Source organism: Pseudophryne corroboree, chromosome 5 (genome assembly GCF_028390025.1).
Source record: "Pseudophryne corroboree isolate aPseCor3 chromosome 5, aPseCor3.hap2, whole genome shotgun sequence".
Lineage (NCBI taxonomy): Eukaryota > Metazoa > Chordata > Amphibia > Anura > Myobatrachidae > Pseudophryne > Pseudophryne corroboree.
Window position 1 is genome coordinate 111301384 of NC_086448.1, and position 16527 is coordinate 111317910.

Below are 16527 nucleotides of genomic sequence, written 5' to 3' on the forward strand. Positions count from 1 at the left end.
TAGTAATAACCCGATCTTTGTAACAATAACTATGTACAAGTATTGCAGACAATCCGCACTTGGGATGGGCGCCCAGCATCCACTACGGACTATGAGAAATAGAATTATCGGTAAGTAAATTCTTATTTTCTCTAACGTCCTAGTGGATGCTGGGACTCCGTCAGGACCATGGGGATTATACCAAAGCTCCCAAACGGGCGGGAGAGTGCGGATGACTCTGCAGCACCGAATGAGAGAACTCCAGGTCCTCCTTAGCCAGAGTATCAAATTTGTAAAATTTTACAAACGTGTTCTCCCCTGACCACGTAGCTGCTCGGCAAAGTTGTAATGCCGAGACCCCTCGGGCAGCCGCCCAAGATGAGCCCACTTTCCTTGTGGAGTGGGCCTTTACAGATTTAGGCTGTGGCAGGCCTGCCACAGAATGTGCAAGTTGGATTGTGCTACAGATCCAACGTGCAATCGTCTGTTTAGACGCAGGAGCACCCATCTTGTTGGGTGCATACAATATAAACAACGAGTCAGATTTTCTGACTCCAGCTGTCCTTGAAATATATATTTTTAATGCTCTGACAACGTCCAGTAACTTGGAGTCCTCCAAGTCGCTAGTAGCCGCAGGCACCACAATAGGCTGGTTCAAGTGAAAAGCCGAAACCACCTTAGGGAGAAAATGAGGACGTGTCCGCAGTTCTGCCCTGTCCGAATGGAAAATCAGATATGGGCTTTTGTATGATAAAGCCGCCAACTCTGAAACTCTCCTGGCTGAAGCCAGGGCCAATAGCATGGTTACCTTCCATGTAAGGTATTTTAAATCTACCGATTTTAGAGGCTCAAACCAATGAGATTTGAGAAAATTCAAAACTACGTTCAAATCCCACGGTGCCACTGGAGGCACTATTGGGGGTTGTATATGTAGTACACCTTTGACAAAAGTTTGTACTTCAGGCACTGATGCCAATTCCTTCTGGAAGAAGATTGATAAGGCCGAAATTTGAACTTTAATGGACCCCAATTTTAGGCCCATAGACAATCCTGCTTGCAGGAAATGTAAGAATCGACCCAATTGAAATTCTTCCGTTGGAGCCTTCTTGGCCTCACACCACGCAACATATTTTCGCCAAATGCGGTGATAATGTTGTACAGTCACTTCCTTTCTAGCCTTAATCAAGGTAGGAATAACTTCCTCTGGAATGCCCTTTTCTTTTAGAATCCGGCGTTCAACCGCCATGCCGTCAAACGCAGACGCGGTAAGTCTTGGAACATACAAGGTCCCTGCTGAAGCAGATCCCTTCTTAGAGGTAGAGGCCATGGATCCTCCGTGAGCATCTCTTGAAGTTCCGGATACCAAGTTCTTCTTGGCCAGTCCGGAGCCACCAGTATTGTTCTTACTCCTCTTTTCCGTATAATTCTCAGTACCTTTGGTATGAGAGGCAGAGGAGGGAACACATACACTGACTGGTACACCCACGGTGTTACCAGAGCGTCCACAGCTATTGCCTGAGGGTCTCTTGACCTGGCGCAATATCTGTCCAATTTTTTGTTGAGGCGAGACGCCATCATGTCCACCTTTGGTCTTTCCCAACGGTTCACAATCATGTGGAAGACTTCTGGATGAAGTCCCCACTCTCCCGGGTGAAGGTCGTGTCTGCTGAGGAAGTCTGCTTCCCAGTTGTCCACTCCCGGGATGAACACTGCTGACAGTGCTATGACATGATTCTCCGCCCAGCGCAGAATCCTTGCAGCTTCTGTCATTGCTCTTCTGCTTCTCGTGCCGCCTTGTCGGTTTACGTGGGCGACTGCCGTGATGTTGTCCGACTGGATCAACACCGGCTGACCCTGAAGCAGCGATTTTGCCAGGCTTAGAGCATTGTAGATCGCTCTTAGCTCCAGTATATTTATGTGAAGGGACGTCTCCAGGTTTGACCACACGCCCTGGAAGTTTCTTCCCTGTGTGACTGCTCCCCAGCCTCGTAGGCTGGCATCCGTAGTCACCAGGACCCAGTCCTGTATGCCGAATCTGCGGCCCTCTAACAGATGGGCACTCTGCAACCACCACAGGAGAGACAACCTTGTTCTTGGTGACAGTGTTATCCGCTGATGCATGTGCAGATGCGATCCGGACCATTTGTCCAGCAGATCCCACTGAAATGTCCGTGCATGGAATCTGCCGAATGGAATCGCTTCGTAAGAAGCCACCATCTTTCCCAGGACTCTTGTGCATTGATGTACTGACACAGTTCCTGGTTTTAGGAGGTTCCTGACAAGTTCGGATAACTCCCTTGCTTTCTCCTCCGGGAGAAACACCTTTTTCTGAACCGTGTCCAGAATCATTCCCAGGAACAGCAGACGAGTTGTCGGGGTCAATTGAGATTTTGGAAGATTCAGAATCCACCCGTGTTGCTGAAGCACTACCTGGGTTAGTGCTACACCGACTTCCAGCTGTTCTCTGGACTTTGCCCTTATCAGGAGATCGTCCAAGTAAGGGATAATTAATACGCCTTTTCTTCGTAGAAGAACCATCATTTCGGTCATTACCTTGGTAAAGACCCGAGGGGCCGTGGACAAACCAAACGGCAGCGTTTGAAACTGATAATGACAGTCTTGTATCACGAACCTGAGATACCCTTGGTGTGAGGGGTAAATTGGGACATGCAGATAAGCATCTTTTATGTCCAGGGACACCATGAAGTCCCCTTCTTCCAGATTCGCTATCACTGCTCTGAGTGACTCCATCTTGAACTTGAATTTCTGTATGTACAGGTTCAAGGATTTCAGGTTTAGAATAGGTCTTACCGAACCGTCCGGCTTCGGTACCACAAATAGTGTGGAATAATACCCCTTTCCCTGTTGTAGGAGGGGTACCTTGACTATCACCTGCTGAGAATACAGCTTGTGAATGGCTTCCAAAACCGACGTCCTTTCTGAGGGAGACGTTGGTAAAGCAGACTTTAGGAACCGGCGAGGGGGAGACCTTTCGAACTCCAACATGTAACCCTGAGATATTATCTGCAGGATCCACGGGTCCACTTGTGAGCGAGCCCACTGATTGCTGAAAATCTTGAGTCGACCCCCCACCGCTCCTGAGTCCGCTTGTAAAGCCCCAGCGTCATGCTGATGGCTTTGTAGAACCCGGGGCGGGCTTCTGGTCCTGGGCAGGGGCTGCTTGCTGCCCTCTCTTACCCTTTCCTCTGCCTCGCGGCAGATAAGACTGTCCTTTTGGTCGCTTGTTTTTATAGGAGCGAAAGGACTGCGGCTGAAAAGACGGTGTCTTTTTCTGTCGGGAGGGGGTCTGAGGTAAAAAAGTGGATTTGCCGGCAGTTGCCGTGGCCACCAGGTCCGAAAGACCGACCCCAAATAATTCCTCTCCTTTATATGGCAATACTTCCATATGCCTTTTGGAATCCGCATCACCTGACCACTGTCGCGTCCATAAACTTCTTCTGGCAGATATGGACATCGCGCTTACTCTTGATGCTAGAGTACAAATATCCCTCTGAGCATCTCGCATATAAAGAAAAGCATCCTTTAATTGCTCTAGAGTCAATAAAATACTGTCCCTATCCAGGGTATCAATATTTTCAGTCAGAGAATCCAACCACACTACCCCAGCACTGCACATCCAGGCTGAGGCTACTGCCGGTCGCAGTATAACACCAGTATGTGTGTATATACTCTTCAGTGTAGTTTCCAGCCTCCTATCTGCTGGATCCTTGAGGGCGGCCGTATCAGGAGACGGCAACGCCACTTGCTTTGATAAACGTGTGAGCGCCTTATCCACCCTAGGGGGTGTTTCCCAGCGCGCCCTAACCTCTGGTGGGAAAGGGTATAATGCCAATAACTTCTTGGAAATTAGCAGTTTTCTATCTGGGTTAACCCACGCTTCGTCACACACGTCATTCAATTCCTCTGATTCTGGAAAAGCTACAGGTAGTTTTTTCATCCCCCACATAATACCCCTTTTTGAGGTACCAGCAGTATCAGAGATCTGCAAAGCCTCCTTCATTGCCGTGATCATATAACGTGTGGCCTTATTGGAAAATACGTTTGTTTCTTCACCGTCGACACTAGATTCATCTGTGTCGGTACCCGTGTCGACTGACTGAGGTAAGGGACGTTTTACAGCCCCTGACGGTGTCTGAGACGCCTGAGCCGGTACTAACTGGTTTTCCGGCCGTCTCATTTCGTCAACTGACTTTTGTAATGTGCTAACATTATCACGTAATTCCATAACTAAAGCCATCCATTCCGGTGTCGACTCCCTAGGGGGTGACATCACCATTACCGGCAATTGCTCTGCCTCCACACCAACATCGTCCTCATACATGTCGACACACACGTACCGACACACAGCAGCCACACAGGGAATGCTCTAATCGAAGACAGGACCCTCTTAGCCCTTTGGGGAGACAGAGGGAGAGTTTGCCAGCACACACCAAAAGCGCTATAAATGTATATAAACAACCCTAGAAGGTGTTGTTTTTGATATAAGCGCTTTTAATATATCAATATCGCCAAATTATGCCCCCCTTCTCTTTGTTACCCTGTTTCTGTAGTGCAGTGCAGGGGAGAGTCCTGGGAGCCTTCCTCACCAGCGGAGCTGAGCAGGAAAATGGCGCTGAGTGCTGAGGAGAATAAGCTCCGCCCCTTTTTCGGCGGGCTTTTCTCCCGGGTTTTAAGAAAACTGGCCTGGGTTAAATACATACACATAGCCTTAATGGCTATATGTGATGTATTTATTTTGCCACTAAAGGTATTTAATATTGCTGCCCAGGGCGCCCCCAGCAGCGCCCTGCACCCTCCGTGACTGAATCAGTGAGACGTGTAGCAACAATGGCGCACAGCTGCAGTGCTGTGCGCTACCTTCATGAAGACTGAGGAGTCTTCTGCCGCCTGCTTTCCGGACCTCCGTCTTCAGCGTCTGTAAGGGGGATCGGCGGCGCGGCTCCGGGACGAACCCCAGGAGGACCTGTGTTCCGACTCCCTCTGGAGCTAAGTGTCCAGTAGCCTAAGACTCCAATCCATCCTGCACGCAGGTGAGTTGGAAATCTCTCCCCTAAGTCCCTCGATGCAGTGATCCTGTTGCCAGCAGGATTCACTGAGATTTAAACCTAAAAAAACTTTTTCTAAGCAGCTCTTTAGGAGAGCCACCTAGATTGCACCCTTCTCGGACGGGCACAAAAACCTAACTGAGGCTTGGAGGAGGGTCATAGGGGGAGGAGCCAGTACGCACCATGTGATCCTAAAAGCTTTATTTAGATGTGCCCTGTCTCCTGCGGAGCCCGCTATTCCCCATGGTCCTGACGGAGTCCCAGCATCCACTAGGACGTTAGAGAAAGTGTTATGTTAACTCCCCAGGCCTGTATCAACATATTTTCAATATAGATGCAAGGTCACCAAGACATAATGCAGGCCTGGGTACTGCGTGGGTAAGGCCTCAGTAGGGAGTCTCATTCTGCTAAACCGGGAGGTGAAGAAGCAGTATGCCGAGGGGGGGCGGGCACGCAAGTGTAATTAGAATAATTAGAATAAGTGACAGAGAAAACTTACAGTGTGAGAAGGAGTGACCAGGGAGGAGGTGAAGTGGTGGTATGAAGAAGAGCCGAGAGAGCGGGAGGAGGTAGTGTGGACAGAGACAAGGCTGTAAATGTAAAGGGTGAGGGGGGGGGAAGGGATGTAATTTTTCAGTTTAGAATTGAAAGTGATTGTGGGGAGGATAGGAAGGCAGTGAAGCTATATACAGAGGGGGAATCTATGCCATGTGGCAAGACAGTAAAAGGAGATGAGCAGCAAGTTTGTAAGCTTGTGAGCAGGACCTTCCTACCTCTATGTATGTCTGTCTTTGCCCAGTTTTGTTTTATAACTGTTCTAATTGTAAAGCGCAATGGAATATGCTGCGCTATATAAGAATCTGCTAATAAATTAAATAAATACGTTTAAAATTAGACTGATGCAGGGAGAGGTCAGAATGATGTAGGCCAGAGAGGAGGAGGTTACAGTAGTCTAGGTGGAGCACATGATTGAGGTTTTGGTGGCCTCAAAGATGAGAAAGATTCAGATCCAAGAGACTGGAAGCAGGGGCACTGAGAGGTACTGTAGCCTGAATATGGGGAGTGAAAGAGTGGAGGATTATTACCAGGCAGCAGACATGGAGACAGAAGTGAGGCTGATGTTATCAGCAGAAACAGAGAGAGGGGAAGTGGAGGAACCCTGGAATGGGGGAAAAGAATGAGTTCGGTCTGGGCCATGTTAAGTATCGGAAAACACTGGGACATCCTGGAGGAGATCAGGAGATGGTAGAAGACAGTTAGAGACATGAGAGAGGAAAGAGGTCAGGGCAAAGAAAGAAGATCTGGGACATTATCAGATAGTAATGGAGACCGAAGGAGCTCATGAGATTTCCAAGGAAGTGTAAAGGGAGAAGAGAAGGAGGCCTAAAACATACCCTTTGGGGACTTTGAACTGAGAGAGGGGTAAGTGGCATAAGAGAAAGAGACAGCGCAGAAATGGTTAGAAGGATAGGAGGTCAACATGAGAGGCCAGAGAACGAGAGAGTGATAGGTTTGATGGAGGCGAGAGTGGTCCACAGTAGCAGTTAGATTCAGGAGTATAAGTAACATGCAAACTTCTCAAGCACTGGTTGCCACAAGCGGGATTCAATTGTGTCTGCTAACAGCATACAGGAACCATTGATTTGCATATTTCAAAAGTGCCCAACTCAGAACAAAAAAAAGAGGAAACAGCCTAATCTCTTCAACATGCAGTGATAAGATAAGGTTTGTGTAATGGGAAGACATCTGATGGGTCTACATGATAGAAGACCTGAAGCAATTATATGACATCAGCCCATAGCAAATTATTCTGACCACTGTTTTCCACGATGACAGACCTTGGCTTATGAAATACAAGAGTCACTTCAGCTTGTAATGAGTAGCAGAAAACCCACGTGCGGCAATGTACAAAGGGATGCTTGGAAGTCATGCAAATTCTAATTTGCAAATATATTACGCGACTGCAGAAAAGCCAAACAGGAAAGACAATACCTGTTGTATGTAATGATTCAGCTGTAATATAATCGCTGTATAAAAAATGCAAATGATCTGTACATACACAGGAAACCATTGTTGTGATGCCAGTGTAAATCTGCGCACTCACCTGAGATATACCAGTGCGTGCTCCAGTTGTAGCACTGAGGTATAGTGATATACCAGTGTGTGCTCCAGTTGTAGCACTGAGGTATACCTTAGTAGTTCGGGTTTAAAAATCCACTTTTTTACTACTGTCCCCTGCTCAATCATCCATGTGAGTATGGGAGCTAACATACGCTAGTAGAATTTGATTAAAATTGGCTCATAACAAAAAGTTTCTGGAAACCCTAGCAACGAAACAATTGCTTACTTTGTCTAAACTGGTATCAGGTCTCTAAGTCGACCACACTTAGGTCGACAGTCATTAGGTCGACCACTATTGGTCGACATGCATCGACAGGATTTCTAGGTTGACATGGTCACTAGGTCGACATGACAAAAGGTTGACATGAGTTTTTCACTATTTTTTTTCTTCATTTTTTGAACTTTTTCATACTTTACGATCCACGAGGACTACAATTGGGAACGGTAACCTAGCCCGAAGCCAGGCGAGCCATGTGAGGGGACACGGTTCACTAATTGGGGTTCCCAGTCACTTTACAAAGAAAATGACACATTTTTTTTTAAAAACCTCATGTTGACCTTTCGTCATGTCGATCTTGCTCACGTCAACCTAATGATTGTGTCGACCTATTTTGGGTGTCGACTTAGTTACTGTCGACCAATAGTGGTCGACCTAGACACTGTCCACCTAAGTGTGGCCAACCCTATGAACCACACCCGTCTAAACTATACCAGTAAAGTCACAGGAAAAGATATTTTTCATATTATATTATAATATAAGATAGCTGCCAGAAAAACTCCTGTTTGTTCCACATGAAACTTTCTATTGCTTATGGCACCAGGATGCAGTCACATCTGTCAGGAAGCAAAGATGTCATTGGATAAATATAGAACAGGAGTTATGATTTCATTCAGTCTTGATATAAAATGGTAAAGTACTTGTCCACAGATGTATGAGTGTGATGGAGCAGCAATCAGACCACAAAGTCAGCCCTCTAAATATCTAAAAGCATTTTCTTCCATTCAAGGGCCATTATTATTCCGCAGAATACATCTTTTCGGAAGGCACTGCTGTTATCAGTTGCCCTAGTACTCTACAAGGTGGGGGTGACTTTTCTGACTTAATCATAACAATTGTTATAAAGGTCAACTTTACCTTTAAATCAGGTGTTTATTCAGTCTGATAATTTCTGTGAAATTGTACAGTATATACTGTACAGTAAAGTGTATACAGATAATGGACTGCCAAGGTGACAGCCCACTGTCACACAAAGATATTGCGTCCACATCAGCGCCGTGGCACAGTGGATAGTTTTTACATACAGATGAGCACGGACGACATTGAAAGCATGCTTTGCCGACATTCACAATGTGGAGAATCACAGTATGCCGACACAGTAATAATATTAGTTAAAGTAATACAACTGTGTCTGCGCTATAACAGTGAAAAGGATGCTTTAACTAACATTAGTATTGTGTCGGCATACTGTACTCGACATTATGCTGCCGACAATGTGATTCTCTCCACTGGGAATGTTAATTAACTACCTCCTGAATAACAGGGATGGGGTGAAAGAGTAACAGTGCAGGCCATGATGAAAGGGAGGAGAGCGTAAGGAGTAACATTAATGGGGGGGGGGGTATTAATAACTGGGGTAATTGATGAATAGGAGTGGTTGGGGTGTATTGAAGAGAGATGATGAAAGGGGATAATAAATAACATGGGCGGGGGCAGTGAATTACAGGAAAGGGGAATGAATGACGTTTTGGAGGAAGAAGAATAGTTGTGTGGGGAGTGAATAATAGGTTTGGGAGGTTGATAAATAATAGGAGTGTGGGATAAAGAACTGGGGTGAGGTGTAACAGGGGTTTGGTGACAATGAAGGTGTCTGGTGGGATAATGAAGGTAATGAATAACAAGATGGATGAAGGTGATGAATAACAGTGGGGAGGGGTGGTGATTAGAGGGAAGGTGGGAGGGAGGGGTGGAATTACAGGGAAGGTGGGAGGGAGGGGTGGAATTACAGGGATGCCTTTGGGATACACTGCACACCATTGTGAAATATATTTAACATGATATGAAATAAAGGGATTTATTTTGCAACGTATGATAGAAATGGTTTGCTATACTTATCAGGTAAATAAGGAGGCTTGAGAGGCCTAGCACTTATAAACCTCTGGCACTGCACCAACACTCTGCGGAGTAACCCATGCTTTTATACCAACAGGGTTTGGGCAGCCTGAGCTGATGATGTCTCCAGGTGCCATGTCAGCTTGCTGCAACACGTAACAAAGGGTAGTATTTCTGCAGAGGAACCAAATACATTATTTGCAGTGGGCACAACTTGGCCAAGAACCGGTACTGGTCCCACGACAACGCATACCATTAGAGGAATTCACCAAGGCACATGTCTCATTATTTTTTTATGGTATTCTTATTCCATTTCAAGTGAGATAATTAGAACAGAGGGCATGGACACATCACAGAGAGTAAATATCTGTTTTATGGAGGATGTGCCGCTCCCATCCGATCCAAACATTCAATGCAAAATGCACCAGAATCAGGTACAGCACCGATTCACGGCTGCTCTGTATACCAGACATGCCTCCTGCCCAACTGCTGGTCCACTCTGGATAAAATTTATAGCGCAGGCCATAACTACCTAAGGGTCAACTGTGCCTGGTACACAGCGCAAAAGCACTGTGGGCGCAGGACCACCTGCAACACCCGCTCAACCGCTACCGCCACACTGATGTCCCTGCCGCCATCTGCCCGCCACTTACCAGCTGCATTGCCCCGCTACTTCTCCTAAAGGTAGCCGGGCAGTGGCAGCTTCAGCTGGTCATCAATTTCCAGCTCCGCCCCTCTCGTTCTGGCTCCCCCTGGTGTGTCCGCACAGTCTGCAGCCTCTACCCCATGAAGCCACGCCCCTATATTGTTAACGCACGCCTTTGGCGCACACTGTCATTTTTTTTTTCAAATACGGTGGTGGGGCTGGCACCAATTCTCTTTCTGGCACAGGACACCAAAATGTCTAGTGACGGCGCACACATTCCGCAGCACTTTACAGAGAATATTTGGCCATTCACATAAGTCCCTGCCCCAGTGGAGCTACAATCTATATTCCCTACCACATGTACACGCACACACTTACACACTAGGGTTAATCTTGTCGGGAGCCAATTAACCTACCATTATATTTTTGGATTGTGGGAGGAAACCGGAGTACCTGGAAGAAACCCACACAAGCACGGGGAGAATATATAAACTCCACACAGTTATGGCCATGGTGGAAATCGAATCCATGACATCAGTGCTGTGAGGCAGTAATGCTAACCATTAAGGGGGGTACACACGGAAAGAGCAATTCTTAAATTCTAAGCACTCTGACTAGATTGCTTAGAACTTAAGCACGGATCTCTCCGTGTGTATGCCCCACAGTGATTGCGATGCGTGGCCCCGCGCATCGCTATCACCGGTGCTAGATTGGCCTGCATACAGGCACAATTTAGAAGGTCGCTCATTTAAACCGCTGGGTGAAATGAGCGGCCCCTCCGTCTGCCCCCCTCGCTCTGCACACATCGCGCTGTGCTGAGCGGGGGGAGATATGTGTGCTGAGCGGGGGGGGAGATGTGTGCTGAGCGGGAGGAGAGATGTGTGCTGAGCGGGAGGAGAGATGTGTGCTGAGCGGGGGGAGAGATGTGTGCTGAGCGGGGGGAGAGATGTGTGCTGAGCGGGGGGAGAGATGTGTGCTGAGCGGGGGGAGAGATGTGTGCTGAGTGGGGGGAGAGATGTGTGCGGACTGGTCACTAATAGATCACTCAGCACACATCTCTCCCCGTGTGTACGGGGCTTTACACCAGCCGTGCTGCCCTATAAAACAGTCCCAATCATTATAGCTCAAATTAAGACACAGGAGGGGAGTATGTCATTATAATTCCCATATCAGAGTCACATTATGCAGGAAATTCATATACTAAATTTACAGGTTAATGAAATCTCTAAAAAAGTAAACATAAAAACACTTTAATGATATTTGTTATTAGCTATTGCTAACTGATTATATACAATGAGCGGGACCCGGTTTAGACAATAAAATCTGTTTCTGACATTTTGGCAATAGCATACATTTTTCAGCTCTGTCTTCCATTGAGAATGTATTGTACTTACGCGTTGCAGTAGGGCTTCTTATCATATCCCTTGTAATTATTCATGTTTAGAGTCATTTTGCAAACCTCGCAATGGAAACATCCTTTGTGCCAGTACTACAAAAAAACAAAAACAAATCACATTCATATGATTAAATCATTAAATATTAATCATAGTCATTTCATTCATATAATCTTAAATCCTATGAAAAGCTTGTAAAATACAACAGCTTATTTTAAATCAGGTTGCTGGAGCTGAAGAGACAGAAGACTAATTGTCTGAGTGTAACACAAGAGGCAGACGAGTAACAGCAATTAAATGCTAGCGGCTTTACAAATCCTTGGTGATATCACAAGGCCTGAAAACAGTTTGAAGCATAGAGAAGTTTCGCACAATACATGCTCAGTAATTCACACCTGGTGGAATATGGGCGCTCAGAAGCTGTCACTCAGAGACGGGTTTGCTCAGATAACAGTGGTAGGAGAATTGGATGCCTCTGAGACCCAGACCAAGCACAAAATTGCTTTACCACAGGGAACATGCACCTATGCAGCCCTTACCATTCTCTATGGAGAATATTCAGTGCCGGACTGGGGCATGTAGGGCCCACCGGGGGAATGCAGTGGTAGGGGCCCATGTTTAGGGGTGTGGCCAGTCCGCAGAGGGGGGGTGACCTGCCACCTCATTGGTTTGACTAACCATTGGAGAGTGCAACGTCTAGGCCCCTTCATAAATATAGATTAATAACCGATTAATAACAGCAAGGCACTGTAGAAAATACACCATAGTCCAGTATAAGGTAACATATGTATAATGTATAATCCAAGTGCACAGTCTGGAACCTGATCCTTTGAGCAGGAGCTGGGGCCCCAGGCAGTGGGGCCCACCGGTGGTTTCCCCTGTACCCCTGTGGGCCAGTCCAAGCCTGGGAATATTTATCAAATACATTTTGCAAGATATTCCACCGAATATAGCCATAATAGCGGGATCCCTGCAGTAAGCATTCCTAGGATTTAAGAAGGAAACATTGCAGCAGATAAATCTGCCACAGTCCCACCATTTCTGACCGCAAAAGCAGCCACCATAGGTATATATGGCGGCTGCTAAACTGACAATTAGGACCCGTCAGCTGATGCCATCTTCAGATGCCATTAGCCCATAGTAGCCTATGGGCTACTTTTTTTTTTTTTTTCAAAGTCTGTTTATTGAACAGCTTAAAGTAAACAGAATAAAGCAATTACCGAATTGTAAAATGCGATAGAATACAATAATAAAAGTCCAAATTGTATTACAATTCCGTAATAAAATGTACAATAAAACAAAAGTGTTATGTATAGAATAAGGTTGTGGTTACTGTATAACCGACCCATCCCATGTAAAAGACCAACAGACAGATGACGTCTTATGGGCTACTTTAGTGCATTTTGTTTGGAAAGGGATCCCCCTGGCCTGAACATGCGTCAGTAAATTATCGAATTCATAGCTAAAAGAATATCCAGAGACAATTTATGCATTGGTCACAAAATGTACGCATAATACATTGCATAATTAATTATATAAAAAAATAGAAAACCAGTTTATCCAAATAATTGGTGGAAGTTTAATTCAAATTGCACTGTGTGAGGTCTAACAGAATCCATAAAGAGTTAACTCATCTGCAATTATGAATGACATATTATTCCTGTTTTATATATAGTATGCTGTTTCAATACTTAGGACACTATTTTCCAATGGGAATAAGATGACGCTTGCCTTTTGCACAGTACAGTTTTATAAGAGAATGTGAGTTCCAATTAATAATATGTATAAAAATCTAAATTCATAAGTGTCCACCGCTGCAAATGAAAGCCCCACTGTGTATATCATTTCCTCTACCATGCACATCCTAAACATTATATTTATATTCAATTAACATTTATGAGGGTACGAGTGCAAAAAGTGGGGCTTTTGGGCACACAAATGCAGTGCACCCATTACTTTGCATGGGTTTAAGTGTCTAAACCTGGTGCATTTGGGCGCATCATGTGCATTAAGTAATGGGAGCCCAGTAACTCTCGCCCACCCACCCAACCCCCCCAAAACTACCTTTTATGTATTGGTTCTCCTTTACTCATTGCCAACCTGTCCCTGAGGACAGGTCAATAAGCATTCAGCATCAGTACTGTGCTAGTGGTCTGCATGAGGAATACATCCAACTTCATTCACATCAAATAAAATCTGGACAACAAACAATTAATCTTATTTACGCTATGGCAAAAGGAATGAATTACCGTGTGTGTCTAAGAGACACGGCAACTACTACCAGTGTGCCTATAATGAAGCCTTGCAAACTGACCAAGCAGACCACTTGCTCTAATCACCCTTATATACAGGGCTATCGTGACATGGAGTGGGCCTGAGTACTGGGAGGGCGGAAGCCTTATTTGCACCCCATCACTATGTTAGTCCATATGGTGTGTGATGATGAAAAGGGCATGATCGCAGTATTGCTGGGGTGTGTGGTTACTCCTGCACTGCACTCTCTGGCCCCTACAGAGGCGCTCCTACTTTTTCTCCAGGGTTAGCAGGAAATGAGACAAGCCCCCAGCTCTGAAGGAAACAATCCTTAAGTTCCCCCTCATTCTACACACAGTACACATAGGTGGTCATTCCGAGTTGTTCGCTCGCTAGCAGTTTTTAGCAGCCGTGCAAACGCTATGCCGCCTCCCACTGGGAGTGTATTTTAGCTTAGCAGAAGTGTGAACAAAAGGATCGCAGAGCGGCTACAAAATATTTTTGTGCAGTTTCAGAGTAGCTTCAGACCTAACATTAAACAACGTGTTTGTTGCAAAGAGGCAACAAAGAGAATTCTATTCTCTTTGTTGCCTCTTTGCAACAAACACGTTGTTTAATGTTTGGTCTATTTTGATTGCAGGAGCACCTCCAGCATTCCAAATTTAAATCCCTTAGGAGGAACATAATTATTAGCTGGTTTTTGTTTCTAATGCATTATTACTATCGTAATTGAATAATTTGTGTCTGGTGCGGGACATAGAATACAATACCATAGCTTCAGACCTACTCAGTGCTTGCGATCACTTCAGACTGTTCAGTTCCTGTTTTGACGTCACGAACACGCCCTGCGTTCGCCCAGCCACGCCTGCGTTTTTTCTGGCACGCCTGCGTTTTTCGAACACTCCCTGAAAACGGTCAGCTGACACCCAGAAACGCCCTCTTCCTGTCAATCACTCTGCGGCCAGCAGTGCGACTGAAAAGCTTTGCTAGTCCTTGTGTAAAACTACATCGTTCATTGTAATAATACGACGTGCGCATTGCGCCGCATGCGCAGAAGTGCCTTTTTTTTGCCTGATCGCTGCGCAGCGAACGAAAGCAAGCTAGCGATCAACTCTGAATGACCCCCATAGTAATGCTTGGAATGTTGCATGACAGTCCCTTGCTGATGAAACCTACCTTGTGCCTGACAAAATACCTTGCACTTTTTCTACCAGATGGTGGACTAAATGCTTACGCGCACAAATTGCTGCCTTTCTACCGGGCTGAGATACTGTATGGCCTTAAATCCCCCAGTGATGCCAACTGGACTTAAATTTTCGTGTGTGAGCAAAACTAACATTTATACTCTGGTCATTAGCACTTGCAGGTTTCCACTTGATGATCTCTGTGCCACCCCCACATCTAATGATCACTGATCTTTTACTACTGACAAGGAAGTCTCTGCAGACCTTGCTCATCCTTCCATTGATCTATTGCTTGTGAGGGAACATCTTTCTATGAGTTGTTAACTTGCTGCTTATTCCGTGCAGCTGCTCAGCACAAACACATGTACTGTACATACAGTCAGGTCCATAAATATTGGGACATAGACACAATTCTCAGATTTTGGGCTCTATACACCACAAGATTTGCTTTAACTGCAGACTTTCCGCTTTAATTTGAGGGTATTTACATCCAAATCAGGTGAACGCTGTAGGAATTACAACGGTTTTTATACGTTCCTCCCACTTTTTAAGGGACCAAAAGTAATTGGACAATTGACTCAAAAGCTATTTCATGGACAGGAGTGGGCTATTCCCTCACTATTTCATCATCAATTAAGCAGGTAAAAGGTCTGGAGTAGATTCCAGGTGTGACATTTGCACATTTGGAATTTGTTGCTGTCGACTCTCAATAGATCCAAAGAGCTGCCACTATCAGTGAAGCAAGCCATTTGAAAAATCAAAACAAACCCATCAGAGAGATAGCAAAAACATTAGGTGTGGCCAAATCAACTGTCTTAAAAAGAAAGAATGCATCGGAGAGCTCAGCAACACCAAAAGACCCGGAAGACCACGGAAAACAACTGTGGTGGATGACAGAAGAATTATTTCCCTGGTGAAGAAAAACCTCTTCACAACAGTTGCCCAGATCAAGAACACTCTCCAGGAGGTAGGTGTATATGTGTCAAAGTCAACAATCAAGAGAAGATTTCACAAGAGTGAATATAGAGGGTTCACCACAAGATGTAAACCATTGGTGAGCCACAAAAACAGGAAGTCCAGATTAGAGTTTGCCAAACAACATCTAAAAAAGCCTTTACAGTTCTGGAACAACATCCTATGGACAGATGAAACAAAGATCAACTTGTACCAGAGTGATGGGAAGAGAAGAGTATGGAGAAGGAAAGGAAGTGCTCATGATCGAAAACATACCACCTCATCAGTGAAGCATGGTGGTGGTAATGTCATGGCGTGGGCATGTATGGCTGCCAATGGAACTGGTTCACTTGTATTTATTGATAATGTGACTGCTGACAAAAGCAGCAGGATGAATTCTGAAGTGTTTCGTGCAATATTATCTTCTCATATTCAGTCAAATGCTACAGAACTCATTGGACGGCGCTTCACAGTGCAGATGGACAATGACCCAAAGCATACTGCGAAAGCAACCAAAGAGTTTTTTAAGGTAAATTAGTGGAATGTTATGCAATGGCCAAGTCAATCACCTGACCTGAATCCGATTGAACATGCATTTCACTTGATGAAGACAAAACTGAAGGGAAAATGCCCCAAGAACAAGCAGGAACTGAAGACATTTGCTGTAGAGGCCTGGCAGAGCATCACCAGGGATGAAACCCAGCGTCTGGTGATGTCTATACGTTCCAGACTTCAGGCTGTAATTGACTGCAAAGGATTTGCAACAAAGTATTCAAAAGTGAAAGTTTTATTTAGGATTGTTTAGTTTGTCCCATTACTT

At 45.4% G+C, this 16527-nt stretch overlaps 1 protein-coding gene across 3 annotated transcripts in view; it reads right to left on the minus strand.

Annotated features, from left to right (window-relative positions):
- NEBL (nebulette) overlaps window positions 1-16527 on the minus strand; it is a 463458-nt gene that overhangs the window by 417477 nt on the left and 29454 nt on the right. For all 3 annotated transcript variants that reach the window (XM_063921565.1, XM_063921563.1, XM_063921564.1), the window contains exon 2: window positions 11317-11411. In XM_063921565.1, coding sequence (XP_063777635.1) covers window positions 11317-11411 — 95 coding nt within the window. The remainder of the gene's footprint in view (window positions 1-11316; window positions 11412-16527) is intronic.